This window comes from Panulirus ornatus, chromosome 16, assembly GCF_036320965.1.
Source record: "Panulirus ornatus isolate Po-2019 chromosome 16, ASM3632096v1, whole genome shotgun sequence".
Taxonomy (NCBI): domain Eukaryota; kingdom Metazoa; phylum Arthropoda; class Malacostraca; order Decapoda; family Palinuridae; genus Panulirus; species Panulirus ornatus.
The window spans coordinates 4213101-4240819 of NC_092239.1; the positions used below are offsets into that span (position 1 = coordinate 4213101).

At 47.0% G+C, this 27719-nt stretch overlaps 1 protein-coding gene across 3 annotated transcripts in view; it reads right to left on the minus strand.

The window, feature by feature from the left end:
* Positions 1-27719, minus strand: part of LOC139754060 (lactadherin-like) — a 247289-nt gene that overhangs the window by 37668 nt on the left and 181902 nt on the right. For all 3 annotated transcript variants that reach the window (XM_071671078.1, XM_071671077.1, XM_071671076.1), the window contains exon 5: positions 8077-8215. In XM_071671078.1, coding sequence (XP_071527179.1) covers positions 8077-8215 — 139 coding nt within the window. The remainder of the gene's footprint in view (positions 1-8076; positions 8216-27719) is intronic.

Genomic DNA, 27719 nt, shown 5'->3' on the forward strand with positions numbered 1-27719 from the left:
TGTTCAAGGGTCGCACCGTCGTGTTCAAGGGTCACACCATCGTGTTCAAGGGTCGCACCGTCGTGTTCAAGGGTCACACCATCGTGTTCAAGGGTCGCACCGTCGTGTTCAAGGGTCACACCATCGTGTTCAAGGGTCGCACCGTCGTGTTCAAGGGTCACACCATCGTGTTCAAGGGTAGCACCGTCGTGTTCAAGATATTCAATTAAAAAAAAAAAAAAAAAAGGTGGGGGAGAGGAGGGGAGTAAGCAAGGCTTTTTGGCAAATACTGCAACATGCGACGGATCGCCTTTAAGGAGCCATCCAGGACCAAGATAATGACAGGCTACTGTCATACGCTGTAATGAGAGGCTACCGTCACACGTGGTTCATGACAGGTCACAATTCATTAAGCGGTAATGACAGGCCTCGTTACGCGTGTTAATGACAGACTCTGTCACCAAGGGTGATGTGCGATTCAAACTTCCTCAACACAAGACCCATGGCGTTTTGTGTTAATGATATATCACAGGGAGGGGTCATTATTGCTCACGCGTCAGGTTTCCGCCACCTCCCTGACACTTCGGGGGGGGGGGGGGGCGCCTCAGGTCCAGCAGGTCCTAAACCCACCGTAGATGTGCAGGTCCAGGTCCACTCCAACAGGTCCAGACGACTGTGGTGGCGGACCAATTTGTACCGGGGTCTTAGAAGGTCATGCACCAAGTTAACTGATATCTGATAGTACGCTGTCTCCTCCTAATTCAAACTTGTCTATTCTCCCCCACTCCCCTCCATTTCCTCCCTCCCTATTCACCCTATCATTCTTTCTCCCCAAGACCACCTAACCCAAACACAAGCACCCACGTCAACTCCCACGATCCGCCTCACGACCGCCGTACACACGCGTCAGTACGACCCCTTGGGGCACGACCCGTGCCTATATCGCGATGGCTCGATCTTTGAACCGACCTCTCACGATCTACCGTCGAAGGGCTGGTTGGAACGACCACCGTGTTGTATTGAGCCTAACCACTAAACCACCCATCCCAGGGATACTCAACGAAAGGATAGGCGGGTTTATGTTCCGTGTCTGTGACTAGTATACCCCATCCCACAAACGCGCACGCACACATACACACACACACACACACACACACACACACACACACATACGGCATTGCAAACATCAAACTGCATCACCAACACTGCTGTGTGTCAGGCAAGTAGTCCTCTGTGCTGCCAGGTGGGAAAAGGTCAGCAGCTCTCCACACTGCCCTAGTGTGGTGCAGTTCACCACAGCGGCGATGGAACGAGAGGCTGGTTCCAACCGGTTCTATGACCAGTTAACATGCCATCCTTAGGCAGCCACGACCAGACCAGACGCAGGTGTTGGAGCAGGAGCAGGAGGAGGTGGTAGGGGAGTGGATCTGGGGGAAACAGAGGAATGTGGTAGTGAGTGACGAGATTTTGATGAAAGTGAGGGAGGTGAGGCAGACCAGTCTTGTCGTCTCACACATTCTGACCGCAGGAAATCGTTTCCTTTGTACCCCCAGCAGGAAGCCTTGGAGCTTCGGGGACGGCGCCAGAAGAACTTCTCCTAGTGTCTGTGGGTTACGTGGCTGCGACACCGCGCTGGGAGCAGGGTAAGTAAGGTTGGCTCCTCTTCTAGGAGGTTATAAAGAGGTCCACCATGACTCTGTTCTCGGCCTAAGACCTAGTGAATGTCTGCATCACACTGGGACAACACACTGGAGACCTGAGCCTCTCAGGGATAAAACACTGGAAACTATTGGTGGAGTCTTGGAGAGAGAGAGAGAGAGAGAGAGAGAGAGAGAGAGAGAGAGAGAGAGAGAGAGAGAGAGAGCACCCCCACACACCAGCTGCCCCGCTGATTATCATCATCATCATCATCATCATCATCAGCCGCCCGCCTCACCAACTCCTCCTCCTCCTCCTTTCCCCCGGGTAAGCAATATATGCCAGGTTACACCGCCAGTGGGAGGATGGCTGGCGGGCCGCGGGGTGGGGGAGGAAAGCACCGGAGGGAACCTTGGCGGGAGCGAACGGTAAGGCTGGATTCCAGTCCTAGGGAGGCCAGGCAAGGAGCTCTGGGTCAGTGGTTACTTTACAGCGTTATTAACCTGGGGTGAAGCTAACTAAGCGTGCGTCTCACACAAGCACAGGGTCCAGAAGACCACTTGGCCAGGGGAAACTGACAGCCATGGGGGAAAAAGGACGCACCACTTGGCCAGGGGAACCTGACAGCCACTAGGGAAAAAGGACGCACGAAGGGAAACCTGACAGCCAATGTGTGGCGAGACACTCGAACGCCCTCTAGGACGGAGTGAGACATCCAGCTCCACCACACGCCCACGCCCCTCCACGCCTCACCCAAGCCCACCAGCCGACGCAGGGGACCAAGGCACGCTCGCTTACCTCAACAATCTAACAGGGGTCTACCGCGTCACATGCAGCTGCGAGCGACGTGACGGGTGTGACCGGCGTCACGGGACGCTCGTCCCTGTGGCCAACTTCAGAAAAAAAAATGCAAAATAAGCTACATGTATCACACACACACACACACAACACACACACACACACACACACAGACACACACACACACATAGACACAGACACAGGCACACACACACATACATATACACACATAGACACAGACACACACAAAATATACACACAGACAGACACAGACACACAAACGCGCAACTTGGCAATCAGGTTCTTGCGTCAGACGAAGCCATCACCTGCTACTTTCCATTCGGTTAAGGTCACTCAACAAACAGGATGGCTCTGTACTGCAACAATGATAAAAGGTGGAAGGAGAAAAAAGATAACGAATTAACAAAATTCATCCTCACAACAGCCCCGGGGGGGGTGTTATCACGTTACCTGGTGGACAGACTTTATGGAAATAGAAACACCGAATATATTGAACGTCAATGCTATCATGTAAAACCAGGAGGAGCCCGCCTCCCTCCCTCTCAAGATGAGGTTACTGTATAGGTATGTGATGATGATAACAGCTCTCCTCCACCTGATATCACGGCGGTAAGATATCAGATCTCTGTCCTGCTCAAAAACCCCCCTACACCAACAGCAGCCGTATGGGAGAGAGAGAGAGAGAGAGAGAGAGAGAGAGAGAGAGAGAGAGAGAGAGAGTGAGAGTATGGGTTCTCACACCAATAGACAAACACAAAAACAAAGGCAAACACACACACACACCCACACACACAGCCAATGTACATATATACACATAGAAAATGAATGGTTATAAACACGCAGACACACACACAAGACACACTTAAGGCAGTCCTGCTAGCCAAACGGATGTGAGGAGATGGTCACCTTGCCTCTCCCCAAACCACCTTTTCATCCCCCAGGCCCCAGCTTACCACCCCATCCTCACCCGGCCATCCAGGCACCCAAAGTTAACAAGTCCATTTTCTTTTCTTATTCATTTTTTTTTCCCTAAACGTCTTGACACAAATCAGCAACACACACACAGACACAGACACACACACACACACACATATATATATATTCTTGACACAAACCAGCTAGCCAAATATATATATACATATATATTCCAAAGTCGTATTTTAGAGAGATTTAGAGAGATTAGGATAATTGGCTTGGGGATTATACTATGACAACACCAGCACATTACATCTTGACGTGTTTGTGGGCAAAACTGCGTCGCTTGTGGCCAGGAACCACTTCACAGCTGCCTCTAACAAGGCTCGTAGTAGCCGTGAGAAGTAATTAGTTTCTTGTCCACAAAGCTTGTTGTATTCATTCGCTCAGAGGATTAAGAAAAGGAGTGAGATGGTTCATGGCTGGTGTTGGTGGTAGCAGATGTGCCCCCCTCCTGCCGGCCCCACACGAGATAGAGAGAGAGAGAGAGAGAGAGAGAGAGAGAGAGAGAGAGAGAGAGAGAGAGAGAGAGAGAGAGAGAGAGAGAGAGAGAGAATGCGTAGTGCGGGACGAAGGATCACACCTGCGCATGGGGGGAAGTGAAAAAAAAAAAATGTACAAGACAATGCTGGTAACGTCCTCCAAAAAACAAAAAATAAAATAAAAATTAATCTTATTGGTTTTCTACCACAAAATGAGGCCGCGACAGAAAACAGGATATGCGAGTCCCTCCGTCACTTCCCAAACCAGCCGGTAAAATAAAAAAAAAAAAAAAAAGAAGAAAAAAGAAAATGGGTTGTCAAAAATACTTGGAGTGGCTGTGCACTCACAGCAGCAGCAGACGACCTCCGCCTCACCAGGGATGCACCAGCACCCGTGTTCTCTGGTGCCTCACCAGGCATGCACCAGCACCCGTGTTCTCTGGTGCCTCACCAGGCATGCACCAGCACCCGTGTTCTCTGGTGCCTCACCAGGCATGCACCAGCACCCCTGTTCTCTGGTCAACGTCTGGGTGGAGCAACGCAACTCCCTCCTCACCGACGGACTGGACTCAACAGGTGATATTAAGAGTTGATAATGGTGATAACCCCATCAGGAGGATCTTCGAAACAGCTGGTTCGAACCGAGCCCCACACACACAATCTTTTGCCTTGCTCGAACTGTGAGGCGACATCACTCTTCCTTGGCCCCGCGGGGGCCCACCCGCTCACGCGACGGACATGGCGCTCATTTGCGTTTCGGGAATCAGCTCTTGGTGACGTGAATTATGTTAGATGAGAGAATAGGCATCAGCTTTTCAGAGTACCTACGACCAGTACCTACCTATGAATACCTACTGACAGGTACCTACATGCCTACCGAGTACCTACGAAGGAAATCCCTTTTTTTTTTTTTGTACCTTGTAAGACGTGGCTAGCAGCACGTCGCACGTAAAACAGAGGCCAGTTTAGTGGAGGCACCTTTGCCTTTGCTATACACATTTGATCACGTGAGAGATCAGTGTCTTTAGCCACACGTCTCTCTCTCAGAAGTTCAGAGGTTACCTCTCTCTCTCTCTCTCTCTCTCTCTCCCTGCCAATCCCCAACATAACTCAAAGCCTATCAAATATTTTCTTACCCTGGGCAGTCGATATATATAATATATATATATATATATATATATATATATATATATATATATATATATATATATATATACACACACACACACGCGTGTCTGTGTTCAATGAATTGTTGCCTTACTAACTGCTTCATTAATCTCTACTGTTTACTTCCACTCTGTTTATTGTTACATGCACCATCACCCCGTGTTGAAGGTCTTTCATTTATCAAACCGCCCGTCAAACCTGTTTACAAAACCACACACTATCTTTAATCTCTTTTCATTAATTCTAATCACATATCTTTCGAGAGGACGGATCTGAACTCGGCCGATACAACAACGGAGAACGGGCGCGCTCTCCCCACGTCCCCCCACCGTGGGTCGGCGGCCAACACACTCGTCCGATACGAACCCAACCTTAAGCCTCTCGCGCACCGGCCTCAGCAAAGGGATAGTGTGTACTCTGGTCGTTAAATATCGGCGAAGCCCAACATTTGCGAGATGGGCGTCTCGGTGATTACTGGTGGTGCCGATCGGATCCGCTGCCGTCTATCCTGAGGGAGGAAATCTGATAACCCGCAGTTACCTGGTGCAGGGTTATAGACACAACGCATGAATAAATACAAACTGTTGGAGGATACATCATAACTGGGCGCGAAGCCTCGCGTCCACAGCTCGATACCTCTGGCAGCGGCCAAGCTGACCGCTCGACTCAGTAAAGCCCCTGGACTAGGCTACCAGGAGGAGCAGCGACACTAACCTATCTTACTTTTATTATTATTAAAGTCATTTCTGACCTTAATAATGATAGTTATGCATCTCCATCCCAAGCAAAAGGGAGATCCTACCAAGAAGGCCGGTGTTGGTATAATCGTCGTCCACATATTGAGGGGGAACTCAACCGCTTCGAATGTGAGTTTCTGACAAATTGGAAACTGTTGAAATTAATTTCCCTCTTGCTTATAAAAGATATTCAAGACAAGACTTATAGGACAGTCCATCTGTCTTCTACTTTCCCTTGTATCTCAACTTACTGTTATATTCCTTTCTTGTATCTCCCTTGATGATGTGATTAATACACGAAAGTGCACTTGGGGACTTATCGCGTTTCATTTCCCCGTGAACTCAAAAAAAAAAAAAAAAATATATATATATATATATATATATATATATATATATATATATATATATATATATTCTATTAAAGACCAGGGCATATCTAACACTAACGGAGACTCTGAACATGAACCCACCTAAAAACTTGACAATTAAATATGTATATTACAGATTACGAAAACAGTCGACCAAACACGAACACAAAACTGTACCTGTTAGAGTGGGTCCAAGATGCACTTCTCATATCCCTTACCTAGCGTTTACCAAGTCTCTCATCTTCTATCTTGACAATGTGCCGCATCCAGGCGGGTAAGTATTTCAAACTGCGCTTAATCTACGTTATCTGTCAAGGATTACTGACACAAATATAACGAGGTACTTCGAGCTGTCTAACCCACCAGTACCAGTTAAATAAGAAGGCGAGATTATAGTCATTATGCATGCATTAACTCGTAATATGACTGGCCCGATATTATCTCTGCTCAACACACATATACATCAAAAGATATGAACGTTCTTTGACTATGCACTCCCAACTCACCACAGTGAGAAGGAAAGAAGGATTTATCTCTTTTTTTCTTTTCCTGGCTGATACACAAACATTGTTAATTCCTAAAAGGATTTCAATACAAGAGAGAAAATGTAACACAATATCTACAATCGTCCCATCTGACGCGTCGCTTTGTTACCGCCACGACATGATGCTGGAACGAGGAGTGCGAGGGAGATAGTGAGGGAACAAATGACTCACGATAACTGAAGTGTCTATAAGGAAAAGAATATATATTTCAGAGTAAATCATGCAAAAAAAAAAAGTACAGTAATGTATGATGCTATGAAAAAAAGCTATGAAACTCCGAAAAGTATCTGGACAGACTTCGTAAAACAGTAAAACGCCATGACCTGCAAAAATTTCATGAACGAGTCAATTACCACATCACCACACGCCAACTCCCACTCCGTTGTCCTTGAAATGAGAGAAAACGTCTTTGTTTTAACTACTACTAAAAGTAAGAACTGTCAGTAAACATGTTTGTGTACAGAATGACCTTTGAGAGTTTTATTACGTAATTTCTACACAATATTGTAACTCAGTGTTTCTAAAGCACTATGGAACAGCGTCGTCTAAACCGATTCTATACTGCTGCTAGAGTCAAATCATCACACACACCAAACTTAAAATATTCACGAACGTAAAAAGAAGAAAAAAATATTGGAAAGGGGGGAAGACACTATTTGCCTATAAAGCTAACCTTCACTTATTTTCCCTCCTAAACTTCATAGCTTCTCATGTTCTCCGCCCTCTTATAATGTCCGGCCCTTATCGGGCTGTGGGTTGTCAAGCGGTTTGGAGGAAATTAGAGGGAAAAAACTTGCATTTATCGGTATAAAAAAAAGCGCAGGGTGAATCCGCCCGCCCACAACCTACATTCTTAGCTAACACTGTTCTTCTCCAAGGCCGCCGATCTCACCTCCACACACAACCCTGCAACTCTCGCCCAAACTGACGCGGGAGGACTCCTCATCCTCTAAATGTCTCTCGGTAGCTGTGATATCTTTTCTTTTCCTTACACCTCGCAGCTTTGAAATTCCCTACCCCAACGACACGGCACAGTTTAAAAGACAGGTTCTTTTTACTTCAACCACAATTACAATTTGAAAGGCGTTTCTACATATTCAAACAAGTTCCCAGAGGAAAAAAATCGTGTGTGGACTAAAGGAGACAACAGTTTGGTCACTGTACTTAAGGAAAAAAAAATACTGAATGTGTTGCTGCTTTACACCCAATTCCAAAAAGCTACGAAAGATTCACTTTAGCGCCGGAGAGACTTTGATAGTTCCATGCATCCGGCGGGAGGAGGAGGAGGAACAGGAGTTCGATGTAGTGGAGGAGTGAGGGGAAAGTGTGTGCTGGGGTAGAGAGAGAGAGAGACAGACAGACTGACCTTGGCACCCGAGGAGTTCGAAGCGGAGTGAGGGATGGGAATGCCAGTCCAGGACGTGCACGCGGATGAACCGACCCATCACCGCTGGCTCCACGAAGTTGTGGCGTGTCTGGTGGGAGTCCACATTCCCCTGGAACACCTGCACAGAAAGCGGGAAGAGAAGAGAAAATAGAAAATATTACCTTCGTCAGTCGTCACAGGGCACTGCAACTTGCTCGTTAAAGACAAATTATTCCTAAATGGTAGTGAGGCACCGGTCACTCACAGGGAGGGTTGTCAGAGACGAAGAGATGGGTTACACTGGGAGCTAACACACGCACACAGGCACAGCATTGTACTTAAAAGATACATGGTAACAGATCAAACAGACATGGTGACATCAAATATACTGTAACAGACCCAACAGCCACTGTATAACGTAACAGATATGGTAACGTGCTTGACCGACATGATAAACAGACCTAACAGATTCAACAGATAGGCCTACCAAGTCTGAGTAACAGACATCCTCACAAGAAAGTGGGCTCGATCCGATCACTCAACTGCGGATATAAGACCCACACTTTCCAGTAATGGACACGGGTTACCTCCGTCACATCCTTACAACCACGAACATAGTTCACGTCAGGAACTGCTGTTAAACGTTTGGCGTCCACGAATATCTGTGTGTGTGTGTGTGTGTGTGTGTGTGTGTGTGTGTGTGTGTGTGTGTGTGTGTGTGTGTGCGTGCGTGTGTGTGTGATTAAACAGATGGAAACAGTAAGAGACTAAGGAGCATATTAACAGACGGGAAGAGTGAGAGAGACGGACAGTAAGACGGATGAAGAAGCAAAGGAATATCCAGACAGTTAAGAGAGACAGACAGACGGCTATGGGGTGGCACGCGAAAAGTGCTGAGAGGCGAGTGAACACCCCCTCCTCCAGGAGACGAGAGAGGAAGGGGGGGGGGGGGGACAAGGGACGAGCCCATGGGACCAGAAAAACTCCTCCTACTGCACAAAAACCTGAATACACCATAGCCGTCCGGGGTGGGAGGGAGGGAGGGAATGGACAACCCAACAAACGTCTGCGGGTACGAAACGTTTCCCCGAGGGCGACCCCGCCAATCGTCACACGTCACCTGCCTTAGCCCAGTACCCAACACACTACTACTTAGAGTCTAGACAGATCTGGGGCTCAGGAAGAAGGTGGGTGAGCCTCGTGGCCGTAAACCCTACAGATGGCTGACACACACACACACACACAAACACACACAAACAGCCTCCACCCCCGTCCTAGACTAACAGAGAACCACACTCAAACCCACAACATATCACCCCGTCAAATTATCTTACCCTACCATTATTAATTACTGAGGCAGTTTCGTGCACGCAAAAAAAAAAAGGGAAAAAAAAAGAGAAAGAAAATGATGTTAATGACTAGGTAGTGAGATATGATGCCCTCCCAAAAATACACAAGGTTGACCACGCTTACCTACTAACCTGTACTTTACCTACCCAGGAAAGTAAGCAAACCATCCCGCCCTGAGGCATCGTACCTACCGGGCCTAGGAATTAAAGGAAGCCATGAACAGGGTACTCTATCACACAGGGTAAACAAAGAGCAAAATGCGTGCCGGAACTTCTTCCTGCCTTGCGCAATACCAACGCGAGCGCGAAGGACAAGACTCATGCACGTCCACTGTTCTTAACCCGGTGCAAAAAAAAAAAAAAATACTGCCTACCTACCTCGCTCCTCCTCCTCCTCACCCTCCCACCCTCGGCTGGAGGTGGGCCGGCAAACCAGCCATCCAGCCAGCCAGCAGGGTGCAGGTAGCAACAGAGAGGAGGTGGGGCAGGGTAGTTGTAGCAGCTGCTGCTGCAGCGTCTATACACAGCAAGGCCAGCCAGTCGGTCAATTGGCGTAGTACTATGCTCATACGCACGTGATTTAATGTATACATGTGTACAAATATAACTAAATGTATACATCCATGCTTACTGACGCTGACACATATGTAATACAAATACTCACCAGGCATAGGCTTGTGTGTGTGTGTGTGTGTGTGTGTGTGTGTGTGTGTGTGTGTGTGTGTGTATGTGTTTGTAGGGTTAATATATATATATATATATATATATATATATATATATATATATATATACAGAGACACTAAAAGAGAGCTACAGAAACAAATAAAGTCATGTACATGTGCGCTGTGGCATACCCCAAGAATACCTTAAAGTTTCTCTATATATATTCACATCACACTTTGTGGTCTACGGTTACTAATTTCTCGAGGCAGCAAAACTGATAAATACGGCCAATAACACACAACAGCCACTGCAAACACACACACACACACACACAAAACCCACCGACACCAGACTCAAATTCGTTCCGCAATCCTAGCATAGCCGTACGCGCGGCGGCCAATTTCGCTGCCTTCTTTTTTCACTTAACGAATTAGAACTTTACGATGTATATGTATATAAAAATACACCAAGCTGGGAGGAGGTCTGTGATACAAACCTGAGGCTGAACGATGTACATCACCGGGTAGAAGTGTCCGGTAAATTTCAACGGATTAGTAGAATTATCTGGTATTATATGGGGGTTCCGCTATGCTCATTGGTGGACCGGTCCGGGTTACCACAAATCACCATCTCAGACGATGAAGTCGTTTCATAACACCCATGATCATGTTATCTACATAAGGGTGGAAATAATGAGTTCTATCTTGGAAATTAATCCTTCGTTTGATTACAGAGTTGAAGACGACAACGTACGAGTATAGCCAAGTTTATATATATAAACTTACTGTATATAGGAATTACTGTGTATAAGTATAGCTAAGTTCATATAAACTACTTGTGAGCACTTATAAAAACTCATTATTAATACTTATACAGTTCTGGATAATTTGAGTGTTAATCTATAATCATACACTGTTCTAGATAATCAGACAGTTCTAATCTGTAATAGTACAATGCTCTAAATAATCAGACACCTCTAGTATATAATTGTACACTGTTGAAAATAATTCTAGTCCCGAGCACTGTGTAGCGACGGGCGCTGTCTCAACACAAGGTTACATGCAGCGGGTTGTAAGTTTATCTCTACTTCAACGTAAGCGCGCAACACTTTACTTGCCAAGCTTCTCCAACACAGACATTAATCCAGCCTCGTCCTAAAAAAAGAAAAAAAAAAAATCATGTATCCCTGGCAAGCGATGCAGCCCCAGTTTGGTGATATCGGAATCAAAGAAGAGTCAGATGAGGCGAGTCAAGTTTTTGGAGGAGCGGAAAACCGACTCAGGGGCGTCACGTCCCACTTCAAAATTTTGAAAGCCGGCCACTCTGGCGATGTGTGGCATGTTTTCCCGCCACGTGCGTCAGTCAGCGAAATTTAGTCAATAATTTTGTTTCACTAAATTGTGCTTTTTTTTTTCGTGAATTCTAGCCATCAGTTACTCTATAATTAAATCTTCACTTTCTTACTTTTTTTTGGGTTCTTAATCTCTCGTTTTTTTTCTATGTTCCCTCAGCCTCTTCGTGCTCCCTACCCAAGCTTTGAACATATCATTTCACCTAATCTTGTTAATTACAGTCTTATAAGTCGTAATTAGGAGAGAGAGAGAGAGAGAGAGAGAGAGAGAGAGAGAGAGAGAGAGAGAGAGAGAGATATGGGGTTCAGCTCTCCTACCTGATGGAAAGGGGTGGGAGGAGGAGGAGGAAGTGGAGGAGGTGGAGGAGGAGTGATTAGCTCAACCGTCATCCAGGGGAGATACGGTCTACGCCAGGGGGAAGGAGGTATCCAAACTCGAAGACCTGACTATACGCAGATGTGCGCTCTACACGCAGAGTCCGTCTTTAACGCTGGGAGCGGGGGTCGGGCGTACACACGAACATGTACAAAGAAAGTGGTGATTGTAAGATGGGAGTAGTTAAGGGTCCAATTGGCCCTCAGGAGACACAAACGACCAAACCACCTCACGGGTCAATGCACCCAGGCCGTGCTGGACCGTCTGTCTAGAACCACAACATCAAGGAACACATCCACAACTCTGCTGACATCACAGATTATATTTACTGTGGTTGTATGACGTTTCATTGTGTTACAGAAGTTCGTATATTGTTTTAGGACTCTCTCTCTCTCTCTCTCTCTCTCTCTCTCTCTCTTATACCGAGTCAGACTCTCCAATAAAACAGTTCAAGACTTTATACATGTTCTAGACTTTTTATAAGTGTCTTAAGACTCTCCCATAACGTGTCTTTTAAGACTGACGCATGCTCCAGACTTGCTGGTGTAATGTGTCTACACGTCTTGAGACATTAGACACGTGTCCAACACTCTACAGTAACATGAAAGACTTGATGCACTTAAAAGACCCGTTACCTAACGCGTGTTCCACCTGCTCCTGAAATTAATCTGATACAAGGAATGATGAATAGCGAGAGCCTGAAATTAATCTGAGGGAGAGTGATTAATAAGGAGCGAGATCAATATTTTTCTAAGTAGGTGATGATTATATTGAAAAACGTTTCCTTTTTTTCACGACGAAGGCAATTCAAAGTAAGTAGACTGTTTACAAATTCGACTAAAAGAAAAAAAAAAAAAGGGTTTTCCCGTCATTACTGAATCCAATCCTTGATCCTAACGGGACTGTTATGGATCCTAGAGACGATCAACAGTGGCTCGAGAGAATTCGTTTTTCTTTTGTTCGTCAGGAGCCGAAACCTGAGGTTCAGCCGCGCGTTCAGTCTTGAATCTGCCAGGACAAACGGACCAATTATCATGATCCTTCACGTTTATCAAGATACCCAGATGGTGGGTGGTCTGGCCCGGTGCCCAGCCACTGGACAATACGATCAACTAACCACATACAAACAATCTCGGGAGGTTCCTTGGCCGTCTTGTGCACCGAGAGACAAGTGTGGAAATACCAGTGGAAATCCGTCTCCCCCTCAAGAAAGAAATAAAAGCTGCAGACGTTTTGCGAGAGATGAAAATAATAGGTATACGTATGACTGACGACTCTCAGCGGCCCTACAGTCGAGCGGAGGAATCTTTGGTAAATGTAGATTTCGTGTGTGTGTGTGTGTGTGTGTGTAACAGGGTCCTCTTTACCACTGAAGGATTTTCAATTGGGTCGTTTTTCATCATGAGCGAACATCCTTCGGTGCTTCAAGAAACCCTACCGGAGTCTCCAAGTGCAACTGCAACACTGGACACTGCGCTGCGCACACCGTTCCAGCCGCAGCTACAATGGTCACACTTCGAAAAGCTTTTGGGAGGGGCGCGCGCCCCAGTAGAACCACAACATGCCACCGTGAGGACGACCTCGCTGACGAAACACACGAGAGACGAGGGAAAAAACACCCAGCTACGAGTCGTGAAGAAACAGCAACGCAGATCAAAGTGTTAACGCGTGTCTTGAGCTGTGTACAGCGGTGAATACACACCTGATCTGGATCAACACCTGGACAGGGAGGTCAACGAAGAGAGTGGGGGGGGGGGGTTGTTTTTACCCTTCCACTGTACCGCCGGTCGGTCAGGCACAGCGAGGAACGGTGACAGGGGCCCTACGGAGGCGACACACTCGCTCGGACGCGACTACAACAGCCACGGATCTCCCTCCCTCCTACCCCTCAGCATCTGCTACTCCTGCCCCTCACACCGACAGTCTTGCGGTCGACCAAGACTAGGTAGGACCCTCGTCCTCGACGCTTGATTTCAATCACTCGATAATGGCCAAAAGGAAGACGAGACCCCCGAGGACTTTCTTTGGTCTTCTTAGATCTGTGTGGAGATGTAATGTCGTGTGCAGCGATGAGTGGACACATAAGGTGGGAACTTTTTTTGGTCTCAAGTAGTCGTTTCCCTCACCCGAAGGTACCCGGCACAACAGGGAAGGATAAGCAGGAGAACATGAGGCCGGCACGAAAAGATGATCAACAGTGAGGGAGAAGCCATACTCGATCAAAAATGGCATCAAGGAAAATCCGACTCCAAAAGACACTTTGTGTGTACATCTATTTCTATATACATATTCGCCATTTCCCGCGTTAGCGAGGTAGCGTTCCAGAGCAGATGGGAAAAACTCCTCACTTGGCCCACTTCTCTGTCCCTTCTTTTGGAAAAGTAATAACGGGAAGGGAGGATTTCCAGCCCGCTCCCTCCCCTTTTAGTCGCCTTCTGCGACACGCAAGGAATACGTGAGAAGTATTCTATCTCCCCTATACACAGGGATAATATATATATATATATATATATATATATATATATATATATATATATATATATATATATATATATATATATTTACCACGACAGCGACGGTAAAGTCTTAAATTTCTAATCAGTGTCGTGACGCAAGACTTTGCTTTGCCCTCGATGCAAAGAATTCATTAGTGTGATAACACTCAGGGTTGTGTGGATGTGTCAAGAGCCTCACTACCTTCCTGATGGCGTCCACTCATCAACCCCATGTTCCACACGGGCCTTATGGTCATGAGCGTGTGTGTGTGTGTGTGTGTGTGTCGTCCATGAATGTCAATCACTATCACATTGCTCGTGATAATGTGAACATATCCTCGGTGTCAGGAGTAGCTTGTTTTGTTTTCGCTCTCGTTAGCAGCCAACATTATTCCTCCCCCCACCCACCAGCCCCCACCCTCACCTCCCGGCGACCAGTCTCTTATCGCCTCATAACAACCTCCCACATGCACGACACGGAGCTATCCCTCCTCAATTTCTTGTCTCATACCTTCAAACACACACACAATGTCGCACGTGTTCCCGCTTCGGTGGGGCAAGACAGACCTCAACCACAGGGCATGGCAGGGGGATGACAACGGTCGTACTAAAGTGGACGACGAGGACGATGACGAGGAGGGTCGTCGTCCCGTGTTAACACATCCTAAACTACAGCAGCCAGCCTCGCCCCGCGCGCGCCCTCCCTCTCTCTCTCTCTCTCTCCTCTCTCTCTCTCTCTGAAGACATCTCGAACAGCTATTCTCATCAGACGTGTGGCAATGTTAACGAATCATGTAATCAGCAAGCGAGGCAAGAAGGAGGGGGAAAAAATATATAAATATATATATTGACTGCTTTTTACCCGAGAGCTGAAGACATAACAAAGTGTGTTGAGAATAGTTTAATGAAATTACAGCGAGATAAAGTGTCTCCGGTGAGTAATCTTTAAAATATCGGAATCGCATATATATATATATATATATATATATATATATATATATATATATATATATATATATAATATATGTGGTGTGTGTGTGTGTGTGTGTGTGTGTGTGTCACTGGGGATAGGGGAGAAAGAATACTTCCCACGTATTCCCTGCGTGTCGTAGAAGGCGACTAAATGGGGAGAGAGCGGGTGGCTGGAAATCCTCCCCTCTCTCTCTTTTTTTTTTTTTTTAATTTTCCAAAAGAAGGAACAGAGAAGGGGGCCAAGTGAGGATATTCCCTCCAAGGCCCAGTCCTCTGTTCTTAACGCTACCTTGCTAGCGCGGGAATTGGCGAATAGTATGAAAGTAAAAAAAAAAAGAAAGTTCAGACTAATGTACCAAGCAGCGTACAAGACGAGGTGGTATGCTGCCGCCAAGGACCAGGACTTAAATATTTAAAAGCTCACAACCTTAAACGTTGTCAAAACGACTCATAAAGCCAAAGAGGCAACCTACCATGAATAGATTTTACGCCTCCTACACACACACACACACACACGGAGGCAAGTCAGCTGGAGAGATCCGAGTTGTGATCTCAAGTCGAGTGAAATAAAGACTTTACTTGGACTCCTGAATGCAATCAAGACCGAGCCAGGGTCACACACACACACACACACACACACACACACATACACACACCACACACACACACACACAAGCACAGACGGGGAAAAGAAGTGGTTGGTCCGGTTGAGTTTAAACATGCACGGAAGACGTGGCCAAGGTCGCAAGCAATGTAGGAGACCAACACGGGCATCTGGAAGGACCGAAGGCACACGCCAGCAACACCCCGAGCTGACGCGGTCATCCCGACACCCGGACGCTGAGGGAGCCAGACCTCCTCACCTTGGGATGATCGCATAAACGATTACCTTTGAAAGTAATTACTTGAAAGTAACCACTTGAGAGTAATCACTTAAAAGTAACTACTTAAAAGTAACCACTTGAAAGTAATTACTTGAAAGTGATTACTTGGAAACTACTTGAAAGTAACCACTTGAAAGTAATTACTTAATTACTTGAAAGTAACTACTTGAAAGTAATTATTTAAAATCAACTACTTGAAAGTAATCACTTGAAAGTAACTATACGCAGAGCCGTCCGGCAACGTGCCACTCGCCCTCCCACCCTACCACCAGGTCTCCAGACAGGGTTATCGGGCGGTGGGGGCAGGATGAGGAGGTGCTGGGGGTGAGACAGGGGAGGGGGGGGGGGGGGTTGGCGGGAGCAGGATGGAGGGGGTGTGATGATGAAGGCACGATGGAGGGGGCAGGGTGATGGAGCCAAGATGGGTGTCGGTGGAACTGCCAGGTGTGTGTGTGTGTGTGTGTGTGTGTGTGTGTGTGTGTGTGTGGGTGGGTGTGTGAAGGAGGGAGGAGAGGGCAAGATGAGGGGGAGGAGTTGTGATGGTGGCAAATAGAGGGGGTGAAGGATACATAACCGAGCAGTCGCACCGTCGTGGTCGAGGGTCGTATCATCGTGCTCAAAGGTCGTACCGTCGTGCTCGAGGGATCAAAAACTCGTGGGATTACAACTGTCATCCTCTCTGCCCACGGGAGGCCCCCCTGATCATCCCTGAGTCACGACACACATGAGGAAAAACAAATTGAGGTTGGTCATGCTTAGGGAGGAAGTTCCCAGACCTCTTCAAAATGGGCCTCGTTCTTATCCTACCACTGCTGAGAACCTGTTTATATACCACTGCTGAGACCCTGATCAACACCACTGCTGAGACCCTGATCAACACACCACTGCTGAGACCCTGATCAACACACCACTGCTGAGACCCTGATCAACACACCACTGCTGAGACCCTGATCAACACACCACTGCTGAGACCCTGATCAACACACCACTGCTGAGACCCTGATCAACACACCACTGCTGTGACCCTGATCAACACACCACTGCTGAGACCCTGATCAACACACCACTGCTGAGACCCTGATCAACACACCACTGCTGAGACCCTGATCAACACACCACTGCTGAGACCCTGATCAACACACCACTGCTGAGACCCTGATCAACACACCACTGCTGAGACCCTGATCAACACACCACTGCTGAGACCCTGATCAACACACCACTGCTGAGACCCTGATCAACACACCACTGCTGAGACCCTGATCAACACACCACTGCTGAGACCCTGATCAACACACCACTGCTGAGACCCTGATCAACACACCACTGCTGAGACCCTGATCAACACACCACTGCTGAGACCCTGATCAACACACCACTGCTGAGACCCTGATCAACACACCACTGCTGAGACCCTGATCAACACACCACTGCTGAGACCCTGATCAACACACCACTGCTGAGACCCTGATCAACACACCACTGCTGAGACCCTGATCAACACACCACTGCTGAGACCCTGATCAACACACCACTGAAGAATGTAAACCAAACGCTTTTAAGAGCCGACAACCACAGACACTCACTTCCTGAACGTATGCAAACGCTCAAGCGTCAGCCCCCTTACACCCTCACCCTCACACCCTTATCCTCACCCTCGACGACGGAAACGGAGCAAAAACCATTATTTCTCTCTCTCTCTCTCTCAGCACTCGACTCGACGCGCCCCGCCCCCCTCCAGGCTGAACAGGTGCGAGCAGCCTCCGTCTCCTCACCTTCTGTCATCCCGAAATGTCTCTCGATCCACTCATGGCACTCGTGGGTCGTTATATAAAAAGGTAAACTTATTCTACTCAGTGGCCGACCCCGACCCCCCCCCCCCCCCCCCACGAACGTGGACCGAGGCCGTAAATCTAAGAGTGAGATTGCAGCTGCCATGACGTTAATGTTCATTAATAGATTTTTAATCACCGATCAGGACCGTGATAAATGTCCACGCACATTAACACGAGCCGGAGGGGAGGGGTGGACGAGCAACCCTATAATCTACGTCACTGTGGACAAAACCGCCTGTAATTAACGTTAAGTATAGACTTCCTGCTTCATAATGATGCTTCGAAACAGAGGACGGCGGTTCGAATCTCCCTTCCCCCCAACGTCCCCCTCCCTCACAGAGCACGGCGGTACGAATCCAACCCCCCACATCCCCCCCACGAGGACGTTGGGACGAGTCTCCACCAGAGGGCGGTGGGACGAATCCTTGGGTCTTTGACCGGACCACCATGCCGTACAATCGTACCGTCGTGCTCAAGGGTCGTACCGCCGTGCACAAGGGTCGTACCGCCGTGCGCAAAGGTCGTACCGCCGTGCGCAAAGGTCGTACCGCCGTGCACAAGGGTCGAACCGCCGGGAGCAAGGGTCGTACCGCCGGGAGCAAGGGTCGTACTGCCGTGCACAAGGGTCGTACCGCCGTGCACAAGGTGTGTGTGTGTGTGTGTGTGTGTGTGTGTGTGTGTGTGTGTGCCGAGCATGCCTAAAAAAAAAAGAAAAAAAAACACTTGTATTTCTTTCTTGAAGACACGAGTGTAAGTTATATTCGACGAGCGGTTGTGCAGTATCATGAGAGTCAGGATTTCTCACATAAGCGAAATCCTTTACGTTAGAACAGGATATAAAGCCATCAGGGGAGAGAGAGAGAGAGGAGGGAGGGCTGAAACCTGACAGCTTAATTCAAGGAAGAATTTCATCCCGGCATCACAGGGTCACGCCAGCCCAGCCCAGCCCTGCCCACGACACACGTAAGGAACTTACTAAATCGTGACTCTTCTAACGCCACAGAAATAACTATTACTACTACTACTACTTTTACTACTACTTTTACTACTGCTACTATCATTATTACTACTACTACTACCACCACCATCACTACTACTACTACCATTACTACTACTACTAATACTATTACCACTACTATTACTACTACTATTACTACTACTACTACCGGTATTACTGCTGCTATTACTGCTATCAATACGACCAAAATAATTCTAATTCACGATGATAGTAATACTGTACAAATAATAAGTGATAATAATAATAATAATAATAATGACAACAAGAATGATAATACCATAGGCTTCGAGAGCAGGATGCCGACAGAACGAGAAACTCCTGCAGATGGGTTGACCTTGAGGGAGTGTGTGTGTGTGTGTGTATGAGGGGGAAGGGGAGGGGGGGAGTGTTCATGCCGCAACTCATGTTTGACCAACGGATCCGTAAGCCATCTTCCAGCCGGGGGCACGTATAATCATGGAAATTGTGCATCGTAAAATTAAATCAAATCCTGGTCATCTTGCGCGCGCTCTGCTACCCTCCCCTCACCCTAGGCGTTGCTTTTAGTCTTCATCAAAGGGGTTAAACTCTCCCCCTACCCCCTCTATTTGTGGTGTGGCACGTAATAGAGAGGCTGAGCCTGGCGGAACGACGCGTCGTTACGTCTGGCAAGGTGATAATCATAGGACGCGGATTATAATGTTAAATCGGATACATACGCACGGTGTATCTGGAAGATAAACATGGACTTCATCCCTCAACATGAGTGGGTGGAGTCCGGTGATACACACACACACACACACACATAAACATACATACTTTTCGTCTTGTGTGTGTGTGGGGGGGGATGATCTGTCACCCCCTAATAATTGTTAATTAATAGGCCTCTCATTCTGGGTAAGCATATCTAATGAATATGTAAATGAGGTCCAATTAAGTCTTTCCATTCAGCTTCTCAAACCCACGCGCTGGAACCGCTCAGTCGTTCATCAGGATAGGTCGTCGAAGTCTCAATGGTTACGACAAGCCCGTCAGGAGCAACGCCACCGGAGGCTTCAGCGAAGAGGGAGAAGAACTGGGAGGAGGAAACAGCTGAGTGGTAACGAGGCCATGGTCAAATCTGGATGGCAACACCCTGAGAGTTATGTGATGGTGAGGCCACGGAGGTGGACGTAAACCTGACACGACGGGGGGGAAGGAAGGAGAAGGGGGGGAAAAGGGACTGGGTGGAGTGTGTAAACTGTTTACGGTCGAGCTGCTGGATGCAGTTTCCCCTTCCCCCTCCCCAACTCCTGGTTACAGGAGAGGAGAGAGAGAGAGAGAGAGAGAGAGAGAGAGAGAGAGAGAGAGAGAGAGAGAGAGAGAGAGAGAGAGAGGATTCATGGTGAATAACCCGATATGAATGACGGGTGTATAACATGAAAAATAGCCTTCCTTCATTGTGTGAATTACAGTGATCCAGAACCCTCCAAATATCCATTCAGATGTTCAAAACACCATCATATCTGATCCAACACCCTCTGGATTGATATCAATTCAAGGGTTCTAAACACCACCAAACTGAATCCAGCACTTTCTAAATATTCTTCAAGGCGTTCAAAACACGAGCACCTAGGTCTGACCCAGTACCCTTCAAATCTTCATTCACGTGTTCAAAACCCCATCCAATCTGATCGAAGAGCCTCAGCATACTCGTTAAGGATGTTCAAGATCCTTCTAAAGTTCAATCGCCACCCTGGAAATATATATATATCCATGTTCATAATCCTTCATTAGAATTTGATGAACAACCAATGAATATCCATTTTCACTCTTTAATACCTCGTTCAAAAAAACACCCACCTCCAACAGAACTTGATGAACACTCACAGCATATCCATTAATATTCTCAACGCTCCCCCACCCCCCCAATCAGTATTCAACCCACCGCTCACAATATATATACACTCACATCTTTTAAGAGCTGCATCAACCTCTACCAGGTGCAAGACCACGGTATTTCTTAACAGATAACCGACCCTCTTATATATATATATATATATATATATATATATATATATATATATATATATATATATATATATATATATATATGGGGCCTGGAATTCCATCACACTCAGCTTCGACACGACCCAGCAACTATATGTTGTGAGAGGCAGTTGATGCATATCACGCGGTGCATGATGTGCGACGCTGTCTGTGGGAGGTAACATCACCTTACGTAAGATGGTATTTCGAAGAGGGATTCTGTAAACCTTCGCAGCCTGGTCGGGTTAGGGACACTGTCTTCAGCTCCTCTGATCGCTCAGGCTGTTCGAGGCCGCGGTCTTGTAAGCCCACAAGTCCCCCCCCCCCCCCCCCCCCCCCCCCCCCCAACCTGGATATACTGGTACACATCGCAGGTATCTGGATGAGCCAGTTCAGTTCTGAACGGTTTCTACTGAGTGACACACAATCTCCCTTGATGTTCGCCGTGAGTGTCAGTGAGTGCCAGAGGAACACTATCGAGTGTCAGTGAGGAACACAAGTGTAAGTGCCAGAGGTACACAAATGGGTGTCAGTGAGGTACACAAATGAGTGTCTGAGGAACACTAGCGAGTGTCAGTGAGGAACACAAGTGAGTGTCAGTGAGGAACACTAGCGAGTGTCTGCCAGGAACACTAATGAGTGCCAGTGAGGTACACAAGTGAGTGTCAGTGAGGAACACTAGCGAGTGCCAGTGAGGACCACTAGCAAGTGCCAGTGAGGAACACTAGCGAGCGCCAGTGAGGTACACAAGTGAGTACCAATCAGAACACGCCACTTATAAGTCCTTCCTTACACCCCATGAGGCCCGCCCGCAAAGGGGGCGTCGACCCCCAGCCTCTCCAGGCAAAGACATCAACTCGAATGATGATAAATAGTTCGACAGTAAAATCTCGGTTGATAATAATAATAATATTAAGCAGATTAAACCAACAGCCAACGATGATGACGGATGAGATATGATCTTTCGGTGATCCAAGATAATAAGATAGCGCGCTTGATACCTTTCTCTTTTTTTCTGTAACTTAGGCTTTGTCAGAATGATCGAGCCTGACAAGAAAAAAAAAAATAATAAAGACACACCTTCGTTCCAAATTGGTTCGCCCAGACAAGCTGGTGGTGGTGGCTGTGGTAGGAGGAAGGGAGGTGGGGTGGGCGGGGGGGTATTCAGCGGTGACGTAAAACAGCTGCGACAATCCCAGGTACAACACACACACACACACACACACACACACACACATTGATCCTGTGGTCTAGCCTGACACCTGATTAGCCACAGTCTAATCACTTCGTTACACAACTGGTTATTACAATCATATATGTATATATTTTTTCTTTCTAATCAAATGCCTTCAAAATGAATTAGTACAAAGAGAACCAACCCTTAGATTAAGATCTTGATATCGAAAGACAATAATGGACGTAAAATCAAATCTCACATTTACAGGAGACCATTTTGCAACGTTCTTCCTGTACGTTCATCTCACGTCACTCCCCCAAATTCCTCGGTACAGCAGTCGATGGTAATGTTTCCACGATCGGTAGATGGCGCGTGGAACAGTTCGAGACCCCCAGATGTTTACCCGGAAATGTCTCATCCTTGCAGCAACTTACACGATTTCAGCGCCGCTCCTGAACTCATAGATTTACGAGGGGATATGTTGGATTTCGCAGCTACGAGGCTCTGCTCAGCCTGCACACATGTGAGGGACAGTATGTCTCCCCTTCCTGTTGTGGTGGTGGACGTCCTCCTGCGGTGGTGAGGTTCAAGGATGAAAACTTTGGTCATGCAGCACCAGACGTATCCCCTGACGACGCCACCACACCTCACCCTCCACACCTTACATGTTGAGAGAGAGAGCCATGATGATCATGGTTCAACATAAGACTAATTTGTCTTTATTTTTAAGACAATACTACAACTGCCGTGTGCCTGTCTTGTAACACGACCACCACCGACCATGAGTCGGACAAGACAAGACAATAAGGCATTTTCATGCTGTATTCCAGCATCTCGTGGGAAGACCCCGATACAATTATGATGAAAGAACATAAGCGTGTGAAGGTTGTAAGGCAGACTTTACAGGAGGCGTGATATTCGTAAATGGCCTGTCAACTTATCTGCGATATCAGGCGACAGTCGATTTGTTTGGCTTATCAAACGCGTCGTGGTCAATCAGGGGTATCAAGACATTCACACGGGGTACCCAAGGAAATTTCATGGGACCTCTACTCTTTCTCCGTTGATCAATGATCAACAAAGCTGCCACTTGGCGTTTTGATAAATGATCAACGATGCTGCCACCCGGCGTTTTGGTCAATGATTCTCAATGATGCTACCAACCTGGAGCGAGTAACAGTAAACTAGCAGTCTGTCTTTAATAATTCGCAATCTCGGGCAAACTACCTCTAACCACTGCCCAAGCAACTTGCTTAATATTCCAAAGATTAAAAAGAAAAAAAAAACTATCAAATCAAAACGTGATTTATTACCCGAAGTAATTCATGAATTAAAACAGAATAATACCGAAAGTCATGATCATCCAGACGATCAATCAATCTCCAGATCACACACACACACACACACACACACACACACACACACACACATGCACACACACACACATGCACACACACACACATGCACACACACACACATGCACACACACACACACACACAGATATACATCTTCCAACTTCAAAGAGAAAACGGAGGAAAAAATTATATATCGCGATAACGAAGGATGTCCAGTTGCTCTCGGGTTCTCTGTAGTGTGTTCAGTACCACATCGGCAACTTGCTTGCCCTAACTGGTGGAGTCGCTTCTTTGGATTCAGCTGAAGCCAATTACACTACACAGAGCCTCCCAGCGTCTTGAGGCAATTCATCTTCTTGACACATACCCACATTACTCCGGTGATTGGAATTTCGCTGGCATATATGTATATATATATATGTGTGTGTGTGTGTGTGTGTGTGTGTGTGTGTGTGTGTGTGTGTGTGTGTGTGTATACATATATAAATATATATATATATATATATATATATATATATATATATATATATATATATATATATATATATATAATGGCATTACCGGACTCCTCCTGCATGTGGCTACGCCGCGAGTGAAAAGTCACCTTCGGGAAGGTCACATCAACCGCCAGTGCACAAAAAGTAGTACAACTCCGCCAAGGAACTTTCCTCTCTCCAAATGAATCCATCCTTTCTCTGCTACTGATTAAAGCGCAGCCTCCTCCAGCGGGGTCTCCTTAGAATAATGCAATCAAATTTTACTTTATCGATGTATAAACACACCCTGAGGCTGATCCCGTATACTTAAGACTCCTGCAGCTGTAGGTGTACACTACAATCAGCAGCTGGGGAAGCGATGCGACACCCTGCGTCCACTGGCAATGACGACACGACCTCGGCGGAGGCGATTTCCCAAAACATGAAGCTGCGTGGTTCCTCTCCCTATCTCGAGACCCGTACGCTCACCCAGGACTCTCTCCCGCCAGGCACTGCCGCAACACGCAGTCTCATACCCAAATCAATTCACTATCCAAAGAATCACCAACACAATGCGTTACATTTTTTTCTTCCTTTACATTTAAACGTCTTACGATACATATATGAATTCTCTCGTAGACACTGCACTCCTTTATCTATCTAAACGAGGCTATCCAACCGATGCTTCACCTCCAGATAACCCCCCAACCAAAACAAACGAGCAGCGATCTCGTAAACCTAAAAGTTCGAACACGACGAAGTATCGAGCCTCGCTGCGGCAGGTGTGGGTAAGCCTTAACCTTCTACTGAGCGGCGACCTGCAGGTGCGGTGCCCCGGAGATCCTGAATGGGTAAAAGGGTTGTAAATGAAGCCTGATTAGCCGAGACAGTCACGGGGTCGTTGTGAATAGCAGCCCTCCAATTCGTCGGGACACGTCTAGGAGGCTGTGAATGAGGCATGATGTATGGATGAGGTGAGAGAGGAGGAGGGGGGGGGGTAATTCCATGAATGGGAGGTTAATAAACGATCGAGGTTCAACGGCTGTGTGAGTGACACGGAGGAGGAGGAGGAGGAGGAGGAGGAGGAAGACAGTGGGTGACACGGAGGAGGAGGAGGAAGAAGAGAGTGGGTGACACGGAGGAGGAGGAAGAGAGTGGGTGACACGGAGGAGGAGGAAGAACAGAGCGAGTGAAGTTTGTCCACCAATGTCCGACACCCAACACCTTAAAGTCGGCTTCGAAGTAGGGGAACCAGAACCACCTTTATTTCCCGACCCCCTTCCACCACTCCGAACGTCGGATCGAATGTGGAGAAAGTATAACTGAACTCTCTCTCTCTCTCTCTCTCTCTCTCTCTCTCTCTCTCTCTCTCTCTCTCTCTCTCTCTGTGGTGCGGTCCGGAGGAACTTCAGCACAGACGTTCCTCTGAAAAACAGTCGGTATCCGTAAAAGAGAGGAGGAGGAGGAGGAGGAGTCCCTTCGAACTGGACCAGACCAGACCAAAGACCTCGAGCCTTCAGGGAACATGAAAACGTCCGCCATTAAGAGAACACTGAAACCCTTGGACCTGAGGGCTGTCCACTTGTTCACGGACAATTTACATGGTAAGTTAAGAGAGTTCGAGCAGACTGCGGGGATACGAGGCGCTGAAACAATGCTAGACGAGTGTACTGGGAAAAAAAATATGACTATGCTCACCTCAGGGTCAGGTCTGTGTGATTATGGTGTTAAAAGTCGGAGCGAGTCTGTCGCAGTGGGATGCCACGTCTCAGAAGTCCGTACGTCGTGTTCTCTTACGACAGTCGTCCACGTGCCGTACCTGTCGCGTTCAAGGTATGTCGTAATGGGGGGTAGGGGGGATCACTCTCTCTCTCGACGCCAACGTAAACCGCAGCACGGCAATCGAAGGCGTCACATCGTGGTGACCGTTACGACGTCGTAACTTTGTCAATCGCGTCGGAGCGACGGGCGCGCGCCGTCGGCAGTAATTCTACCGACACGCGGGAGAACGTCCGCGGCTCCTTTGCGAGTTGGTAATGAAGTTGCGTCTTACACCCCAGCACACACACACACACACACCTGCCAACCCTCCTCCACCACCCTTCCCTCCTACACACTGGTTTCTTACCCCCCCCCAACCCCACCTTCCCCCCTAACGCATCATAGTTGCCCCCCCCCCAGTCCGTCAATCCACCCCCTCCCTCCCGTTCCCTCCATTAATCTTGTACACTTCGTTTAATGACCTGCGCCCACCAGCTCCAGCAAGGTATGGACCACTGACAAAGGTCGAAAGTCAAGGCAGGATCGTGGTCTGACCTTAATACTACAGCAGCAGAAACTTTAGGTTACACAGCGAGTGAATAGTTACTCCAAACGAGTCCATCATCATTTCCCTGCTACTGGGTGTAGCGTAGCCTGGAGCTGCTAGAACCTCTGGAAACATGTCCAGGGTATAATCAAGACGACTTCTAAGAATCCTGAAGCAATTATAAATATAATCATTATATGTACTGTGTATATATATATATATATATATATATATATATATATATATATATATATATATATATATATATATATATATATTCCCTTTCATCCACGGAGAAATGAAACACAGTAAGTTCCCAAGTGCACTTTCGTGCTACAATCACATCATCAGGGGAGATCCAAAAGACATATAACAGTCAGCGGATATTACAACGAGGAGACGTAGCTAGGAATATATATATATATATATATATATATATATATATATATATATATATATATATATATATATATATATATTCGATGCACTTCAAACCTACACAACATTCTACAACCACTTTCTCCTTTCAGATGGCGTTCAATCTATATAACCTGTTTGACAGGCACGCCTGACTACTGCTACTTGGTGATGCTGTCGCTGCAGCTGGTATATACACCCGTCAGTCAACACACACACACACACACACACACACACAGAGCAGCATCATGCATCCCCTGGGTCGCGTACACTCCCTCAGGCGCCTACCTACAACCACAAAACACAGCCCACCTAAACGAGTAAATGTGGACAGCTCACTCGCCCGTTGTGTGTGTGTGTGTCTTGGTCGTCATTAGCGCAAGGAATTAGGGCCGCCAACGAGGGATAACGTGTTAACGAAAAGGTCTTCTTCTTCAGTCTCGTGTGGGTGTGTATATATATATATATATATATATATATATATATATATATATATATATATATATATATATATATATATATATATATATATATATACAGATAGACGGATGGATAGACATAGATAGAGAGACAGATATAGAGATAGATGGATAGTGTGTGTGTGTGTGTGTGTGTGTGTGTGTGTGTGCGTGTGTGTGTGTGTAATTACGTGCTGTTGTACTGTTCGGGGAGGCTGGTGTAAACTTGTGGTTCCGTAACTCAGCTCTGGCAATTTCCTGACCTACCCTTCTTGCCCTCGCCTGCACCTTCTCTCTCTCTCTCTCTCTCTCTCTCTCTCTCTCTCTCTCTCTCTCTCTCTCTCTCTCTCTCTGATGACCAAGATGAAGCAGCAGTTCGTTCTATGTTCATCCACTGAACATACATAGTCTCAAACCCCACGCTGCCTTCGGAGGGCCATTGGTTGGTTGGTAAGGTTATTTAATGTATGTATGACTCATGGTGAGGTGCCTGAGGATTGG